The 8,956-nt window shown below is 40.6% G+C and overlaps 1 protein-coding gene across 5 annotated transcripts; it reads right to left on the reverse strand.

Moving 5' to 3' along the window:
• On the reverse strand, nt 1-8,477 carry etv5b (ETS variant transcription factor 5b). Of its 5 annotated transcripts, none has more exons than XM_051897790.1 (12): nt 8,383-8,477; nt 6,121-6,267; nt 5,879-5,966; nt 5,746-5,793; nt 5,447-5,497; nt 3,903-4,026; nt 3,530-3,817; nt 2,854-3,143; nt 2,101-2,163; nt 1,701-1,939; nt 1,507-1,614; nt 1-1,345 (listed from the first exon to the last, which is right to left on the reverse strand). In XM_051897790.1, the coding sequence occupies exons 2-12, from the start codon at nt 6,166-6,168 to the stop codon at nt 1,106-1,108; spliced, it is 1,587 nt and encodes a 528-aa protein (XP_051753750.1). In that variant the 5' UTR covers nt 6,169-6,267; nt 8,383-8,477; the 3' UTR covers nt 1-1,105. The 5 variants fall into 5 exon arrangements, with proteins under 5 accessions (XP_051753750.1, XP_051753753.1, XP_051753751.1 ...); XM_051897793.1 differs by having other exon boundaries at nt 1,513-1,614; nt 5,879-5,963; nt 8,276-8,442; XM_051897791.1 differs by having other exon boundaries at nt 5,879-5,963; nt 8,276-8,442.
• Between the last annotated feature and the right edge of the window lie 479 nt (nt 8,478-8,956).

An 8,956-nucleotide genomic window follows, 5' to 3' on the forward strand; every position in this document is an offset into this window, starting at 1 on the left:
TCTGTTTATGGACGTTTATTTATCCTGTACCTTGTAGTTTAGAAAATACAGATCTGTAATTGTACACCAAAACTGTACTTGAAAATTCTTAATGAAAGAAATTGTCTTCAAAAGACAATGAAACAACAGTTTTATCCACAGTGAAACAGAACTAGGGGTCTGTTGTACCCAGTACAGACAAGCAAGGTTGACAGTGAAGGTGGAAAGAGCTAGGGGGATTCATGCCATGCTTGTTTACTACTGAACAGTGATCAGATGGCCTTGCTGTAATCCTTTGGTAAACAGTTAAAGGTCGCACAAGCATGACAGATCCTGAATCAGTAATCAGGCCTTTTCAGCCTCGATTTCCCCCTATATCAAGAGCTGGCTTTCAATTTCACACACACCACTGTACAAAAAGAACAGATTAGAAGTGATAAAAGTCTGTTGTACAGCTTATACAATGCAATTCAATTCTGCTTTTGCAAAAATATACTCATAATATACATAGATTTCACTTTTCAATTCCCCTGCACTCTTTTTGCCCATTCTACCCCGCCCCATATCCATAAAAATCACATTACAAAAGCAGTTGAAATAACCATTTCTGAACAGTTATAAAGCATTTTACTTGGCCAGCTGGAGAAAAATTGTGCATTTTTCCAGATTATAATCAAAGCTATATACACTCTGATAATGACAACAGCCTGAGGTGCATCATTATGCATTGTCAGAAGTCTAAAAATCTCACTGAAGCAGAGCATTAAAAAAAAGACACCAGGCCCAATACACAAAGAAAGCAGTGCACAAAAGCCATATTTTAAAATATACACTTATTTATATATCTATATATATAAAATCAAAGGTTATACTGAAAAATACTGTTGTGTCCCTTTACGTTTTTTTTTGTTTTGTTTTTTTGTTGGTAAATTTAAAAAAGCAGACATTTTTCCAACCTGTGTAAGTAACAAACAAATGAACAATAAAAATGTGGCAAGAAAGTCTAGAGACTTTTCAGCAGGCTTTACAGATTCTTCATTGGAGCGATTACAGTTTGACATGAGCTGCATTTGGAGTGTGAGGATGCATTTTAGAGTTCTGGTCCGCTCGGCGGTAGTGAAGCAGTTCAGAAAGCGTAATTTTCAGGAAAGGACGGCCCAACTAAGCACTGGTCCCTGGCTTCTGCTGGATAACTACAGCTTCTGTTAGTCTCATCAAAGTGTGAGAGTGGAACAGTGTCATCCTCAGGAACCTGCAGCCCGTCGGGGTCTACCTTCAGACTGGGCCTCTGGTTGTCAGGGAATGCCATAGAGAAGAGCGCATCGGGATCACACACAAACTTATACACGTACCGCTCTCCAGCAACCTGCATGTGAACGAGAAAGATAAATGTTTTAGAAGATCTTGTTTGGAAAAAGCTGATATGCTTTGATGGGGTGGACTTTACTAACTACAGCCAATGAGGGAACTACAATCTAATTATTAAGGGATTGAAAGAAGAAAAATGACATTGGAACGTGAACGTGCCTTTACCTTCTGCATGATGCCCTTCTCATAGTAGTAACGCAGGGAGCGGCTCAGCTTGTCATAATTCATCGCAGGCCTGTTCTTCTGGATACCCCAACGGCGAGCAACCTATTGAAAATGTGGGTGTTAATTCTGCTAGTTGGCTGAAATAAAAAAGTGGTCTATAAAGCCATTTGCTTTCATAACACACTGACCTCCTCTGGTTCAATGAGTTTAAACTCGAGCCCACGGCCAGTCCAAGCAATGAAGTGGCTGTTGGATGGGTCGTCCAGCAGAGTGACCAGAAACTGCCAGAGTTGCAGAGACCCCCTTCGTTGATACGGAGGACCCTCCCGGAAAACTCCACCCTCCTGCTTCAGCTTTCCCTCCAGGCGGTCTGGGACCACACACGCATCATCATAATAGAGGTGGGATTCTCCATCATACCCAAAACCTGCAGTCGACAGCCAGAGAGAGAGAGACAAAGTGGATTTAATATGGACAGTCTGAGAAAGAAATTTCATTATAACATAAGACTAATCAGAAGCTGTTGCTTAATAAAACATCTGCACTTCAAAGAAATTACAGATGAAACTAAACTGATAAAAGTCTCACCCTCGCTGTTGGTGCCATAGAAATTTGTTGATTTCCCAAAAGATGACTGGCAATTCTGTACTTCTGCAAGACAAGAAGATTAGAATTGAGAAGATTATAAAAATCACATTAATAATACATACATATACATACACACACACACATTATATATATATATATATATATATAAAAAACAAACAATATTATATAATTTGGGAGTTATCAAATTATTAATAATAATTATTAAAATAAAAAAATATATACACAATATAATATATGATAATATATTTTGGGAGTTCAAAAAATAATGTAAAAATATATATTATAATTATATTACATATTGCTTTATTTTGTATTGTATGTTTTTTTAATTATTTTTACGTTAATATATTATATAATATTATATTATAATATAATAGAATTTGGGAGCTCAAGTTTTAAAAGTAATTAAAAAAAAAAAAAAAAATACAATGTAGGAGTTCCTCAGAGTCGTTTCTATAGGAATCCGTGCTACTGGGAATTTCGCTTCAGGGCAAAAGATTTCCACATTCAGATTTCATCTTGAGTTTACAAATTTGGCAAGTTGACCAACAGAAAGTGACTTCTGTGTGAGCTTTCATACGTGGCTACACTACTGACACTGGACCTTTTGCTTGTGTCGCTATTATGACAGTTTCACAACCAGCAGACCTAGTGGGAGCTAAAAGGTTCTCATTACATCACTGCATGCTTCACAGGGACTGAATCCCAAATCTCTGAGAGATTTACACCCACCTGAGTCAAAGCCGAAGTCTCTGGGCTCTTGTTTGATTGACAGTTGGTGGATCAATGGTGCACGAGGAGGTCCCATGTTTTGCACACCCTGCTCATTGTAACGAGGATCCACCATTTCCTTTTTGAATCCCTGCGGAGGCATTGGCACCAATGGCTCTGACATCTGCCGGTGATAAGGGGGGCGGCTATGTCGGGGAAAATGGCCACGGTTCTGTGGGGGGTAAGGTGTCTGACAACGGCCATCGGACTGTGGGAACGGCAGACAGGGCTCGGAAAGCTGCCGATGGAACCTAATGAGATGAAGAGTAAGAGAAAGGGGGAAAAAAAAAAAGGAAAAAAGACGTGAGAAAGCATTTACAACATCGAGGGCAATTGAGATCATGAGTTTCACGTCAAAGGGATAAGCCTTTTTTTTCCATTAGTTAAACCTGAAGACTTGAAGGGGATAAACATAGAACTGCTTTCCAGGTCAGTGTGGCATCTTTAACAAGATAATACCCAATGAAAGGCTCAACCTGAGCTGATTACAGTACTTTTAACATGCACGAGCAGCTCAAGCTGAAGCCAAAGATAGAAATGAGGTTAGAAATCGAACACCGTGACCCAAAAAATGACTTTGATGTGTCGTAAAGAAAAACAACCTAGTAATAAATTGCAAGATGTCATATATTCATACCTGTGGTCTGTGCTGTAGGAGGCATCTGGGTGATTGACAGGTGGGCAGGGCACAGCAAAAGGTGGGCTTTGACTGTGGAGTGGAGTCTGTGCTGTCTGATGTGGTGGGGTAGAACTGTGGTTGTGGACAGGTAGAAGTGGCAGTCCTTGTGTCTGAGTTTGGGCTGGTGGCATCGCTCTTTTTTGCACATGATGTGTTGCTGTGCTGGTGGAGGAGCCGAAGGGTGATGCCGGTGTAGAAGGAGGAGTCAGTGGCTTGTTGAAAGAAAATGGCTTTCTGTCGAAGGCACTAAAATTGATAAAATACAAATAAAGCATGAGTGAGGGGGAATATGGAGAAGGGAAAGATGGGGAAAGGACGAGGAAATGTATACCTGTAGTTATATAGGCACTTCTCTCCATAAGGAGAGAGTCTCTGCTCTTGTCCACAGGGGGAAAATTCCCTGCTTGGGCTTAGTTCCCTCTTTACTTTAGTTTGAAGAGGTCCATGGAACATCACTAGAGAGACAAAGTTTTTCATTTAAATTTGTGTGGCACAAATACAGTCTACATAAACTAAAATGTCAAAATAAAAAATATAGTTCTTTGACTGGGAACCTAACTATGGAAGCTTGTTTCCGCCACTGAATAAAAAAAAAATAAAAAAGGTAATTGCGACTTTTTATCTCACGACTGACTTTTTTCCTCGCAATTCAGAGTCTACATCTTGCAATTCTGACTTTTTTTCTCTGAATTGTGTGATATAAACGTGTGTGTTATAAAGTCAAAATTGTGATATAAAGTTGCAATTGGGAGTTATAAAGTCAGAAATGTGAGTTATAAAGTCAGAATTGTGTTGATATCTCGCAATTCTGACTTCTCAGAATTATGAGTTTATATTGTGCAATTCTGACTTTTAACACGCAATTGTGACTTTATAGTCATGCAATTCTGACTTTATAACACGCAATTGCGACTTGTATCTCACAGTTTTGAATTTATAACACGCAATTGCGAGTTTATATCTTGCAATTCTGAGGAAAAAAAGTCAGAATTGTTAGATAAAAAGGTCGCAATTATCTTTTTTTTTTTTTTTTTTTTTTTTTATTCCGTGGCGGAAACAAGCTTCCATACCTAACCTGGTACGTTTCTGGTGATAAATATTTAGTACTGCACTACTGGAACTTAAAAGGGGGAGGAAGAAAGGCCTTTCCCTCTAGAAAAGGAGGCCGCAAGTTAGAACTTGCAGACTATCACGTGATTCCTATGGAAAAGGGGCCCCACTGCCCAGCTGTGGTGAAAGAGGGGCCTGTGAGAGCTACAGGCACGATGCCAGATAAGAGGAATTGTGCCAGACAAACACACACATACCCTCTCACACACAATTTCTATGCAAACACATCCATGTGCATTCACGTTCTACAATAAACACCATTGACACCATAGAAAATGCACACAATTAAGACTTATTCAGAGCCAAATGGGAAGAAAAACTAACAAGGGAAACAGCCAGAGCACTGTTCACCAGCACATAATAACCAGAGTGTGTGTGCGCCGAGGATCCAGCCCCATTAAAATGTCACCAAGCTGGAGGCTGCCATGAGTTACAGCACCGCAGCAGCACACTGGGCCTCACATGTGCACACACACACACACACACACACACACACACACACACACAATAGAAACATCTTTAACTCATGCCTAGGAATCAGGTTTGGCACAGAAACTCTTGGAAAAAAGAGTAATTGTTTTTCTTGGTTTCAAGGGGGAAGGTACGCTTCAAAATGTCCATAGCAAATTTGATAATTTGTGCAGTATAAATAAATAAATGTTTTTTATATGCCAGGAGTTTCTATAATTCATTAAGACAAGTTCTATATGCTATTCAGCAACCAAACCCACTTCCTTGTTACATGAATATTCAAAAGGTACTCACAGTTATCCGACTGGAAATCTGGAACAAACTGTTCGTCATCAGGTACCTGGGCTGCACATGGAGAAGGAAAACAAGTTATACTGACTGACTTGCTTCAGACCTGTTCAGAGTCAGTGAATAAAGGCATTAAATATTTAACACGAATATAAATAATTTGTATGTTTATATGTATGCTGTATTGTCTTATCCTATTTGCATGGGACCCCAGAGATCAACCACTGAGATGATGCATTAACCACCAAGTTGTGTTTTAACAGTAGTTATGAAATGTATTCCATAACCTAGAGCTGTTGGCGTACCTTCTGCTATCCAAATCTCTTGTAGCTGGCTAAGATCTTGAAAGAGCTCTGTGGAACAAAAAGATTGATTTGTGAATAAACAGGCTCATTTGTTTGGGCCTGGGTTAAATGATGTGGATGTTCATTTGTTTACCCTCAGTATCCTGTGCCAGCTCAGTGTCAACAAACTTCCTTTTTCGGTCATTGAAAGGCCTGCAAGATGGTTCCTGCATGTGAGACTTCTGTAAAACGAGACCAAGATCAAATAATGAACGTTTGAACAAGTGATCATTGTGTACAGCCATCCACATTGATGGATATTCTGTAGTAAAATATCAAAATTACAGTCACAAAAGTGAAGAAAATGAGGCATGACAAGTTAAAGCAGAGACGTACACTGGGGGGCACCATGAAAGGGACCTGCTGGTCGTAAAACCCGTCCATGTTGCTTGCTTCTCACTGCGGCCTAAGGGGCTGCAGCAGGAGGGAAAACGGGAATAAACAGGGATAAAAGGGGGGTGGGCCCACGGGTGAGATCGTCGCCTGTCGGAAGAAGAGCCGAGAAAAGTTGCACTTAGAGAAAGACAAGCACTCTGTCAGGATCTGATGCAGCTGTCAGTGATCGTCCCGGGTCCTGACAGTTCAGGACCAACTGTCCCTTTGATCTGTGAAAACTTCAGCTAGCATGTTTGTTTGTGTAACACTCACTCTCAGCTCCTGCTCGGATGAAGTGTGCTGCATTAGTGCAGGACACTTACACTCGCTCACCCTCTTCTTTCTCTCTCTTTCTCTCACACACACACACACACACACACACACACACACACTCTAAGGCTCACGGTACAGATGGGGGTCCTTACATAACCATACAGTACCATCTGTTGCCCATGAAACTATCCAAGAAACTATAACAATTTAAACGAATGTGATAATTAAAAAAAAAAAAAAAAAAAAAAAAAAAAAAGCAGCTACTTTTATTAAAGCAAATAAGGTTTGGATTTAAAGGGCTAGTTCACCCAAAAATGAAAAAATTGTTATCCATTTACTCACCCTCAAGTTGTTCCATACCTGTATAAATTTCTTTGTTCTGCTGTACATGTAAACCCTCCTGTTCGAACCGCCCGCTCTAAGCGGGACTCGAACCCTGGTCCGCCGGCATTGGAGTCAGGCGCTCTAACAATAAGTCTAAAGACCGCAACCTCTTGAGATCAGAGGGAGTGAGGTTTACAGGCAAAGCTCTGACCAGCCTACATCCGTTACACCCACCCCACTAAACCTCACTCCCATCCGGGTCAAGGGACCAATGTAACCCCTCCTGTTCGAACCTCCCGCTCTAAGCGGGACTCGAACCCAGGTCCGCCGGCATGGGAGTCAGGCGCTCTAACAAGAAGTCTAAAGACCGCAGCCTCTAGAGATCAGGGGAGTGAGGTTTACACGCACAGCTCTTACTGTCCTTACTGTCCACCCCCTGTCCATTACATACACAAAAGAAGAAATTTGGAAGAGTGTTTGTACCCAAGCAGATCTCATCCCCCCATTTACTACAATAATAGGAAAAAATGACTATGGTAGTCAATGGGGGGTGAGATCTGCTTGGGTACAAACATTCTTCCAAACATCATCTTTATGATATCACAAAGATATTTACACAAGTTTGGAACAACTTGAGGGTGAGTAAATGATGACAATTTTCATTTTTGGGTGAACGATCTCTTTAAATAGTGGAACGACAAGAATAAAATAACGACGCCTAAGCTGTTCCTCACGCTTCATCACACACGTGTGTTTATTTTCCCTGACGCAAGTGTTCAGGCCATAAAATCGTATTACAGCCGCGAGGCCAAGAAAACACCTCACAGCCAACACCGCCTAACCTCCCTGGACCAAGAACTAATTAAACATCCATCGCTTAACATTATTGCTTCCTGAAGCTTATCAGACCTTTATACAACAGGAGGAACGTGCGTCTGCACTTTTCATTCTGAAAAAGAAGAGTTTGTGCTTTTAAAGATTTTTATTGGCGATAATAAAGGCAGCCAGCGGAAGCTATAGTTGTTGAATAAGTAAAACGAGATTATAGCATTACAACAGCGAGTTAACAGGTATAAGAGCGAGTTCAAGAAGTTCAATCCCTTCCCCCCAGCGCCCATTATCGCCGCGCGCTCCCCCTCCCTTCCCTCGGCCGCTTGTTTTTCTCAATGAAGTGAAATTTGATCCTTCGTGCGCGCTACCCCAAAAAAACCTCAGCCGTTCCATTCATAAAAACACCAAACGCGCGAGAAGCACTTCGTCAAACCGCGTATGGATTGTGCAGAGAGCAAAGTGCGATTATGATTAAGTTTAAAACAAGCTTCATAAAGTACGGAGAAATCAAACAACTGGGAAATGGTTGCCAAATATGTGCACAAAGAAAATGGCGTGCGAGCCAGCAAAACTAAACGCGGCGTTTTAAGTAATACAACTTTTTATAAAAATAAAAGCAGAAGATGAAACTTGCATTGGCTCATAATTAAACAATACAAAGCTAGAGCAGCGTGTAAAATATACTCACCCAACGGTGGTTAAATCCTTTTCTTTTACAAAAAAAAAGAGTGATTTGATAAATCCCAGAGAGAAAAACAGCCTGTGTTTGCGAGCACTAATGGGTATCGCACTCACCCTCAGCTTGACGCGACTGAAATTTTCTCAATGGAATCGCCTGCTTTTCCAAGAGCGTCGGCTTAACGCTGTAAATCACGCTCATTGGCTAGTCCCTCACGTTATTCAAGCGATTGACCAATAGCTGTCTCTGCATTACCTATGCGAGTATGAGGCTGTAGTCAGCCAATCAGAGCAGGTCTCTCTTCTGTTTTTATGAATGACTGGGTTTCATTCAACAACCAGATGTTTCTCCACCGCAAAGAGACTTTTAAAGGGCCAGAAGCGAAACGAGAGTGAATGTCCAACTTGCGCGGCCGATCTGAATTTTATTCTAAGCGATTTTTTTAAATATAATTTCAGTGTAATAAGTAAAGACTGCGAGTTTAGGCTATATGTAAAGTTAAAACCTCGGATTCCAAATCAAAACATACAAAATGCTTTTGAAAAACTTGCCAAAAAGTGCCAATACTAGTTTTTTATTTTGTAATCATTAATTAGAAATTAAATAACAATGTAAAAGGGTAGAGAAAATGTTTACAGTAGAGTCTAATCCAGCTATTGCTTTTTCAGTGTGAATATTGACTGGGCTTCG

The sequence above is a fragment of the Ctenopharyngodon idella genome, chromosome 6, assembly GCF_019924925.1.
Source record: "Ctenopharyngodon idella isolate HZGC_01 chromosome 6, HZGC01, whole genome shotgun sequence".
Classification (NCBI taxonomy): Eukaryota; Metazoa; Chordata; class Actinopteri; order Cypriniformes; family Xenocyprididae; genus Ctenopharyngodon; species Ctenopharyngodon idella.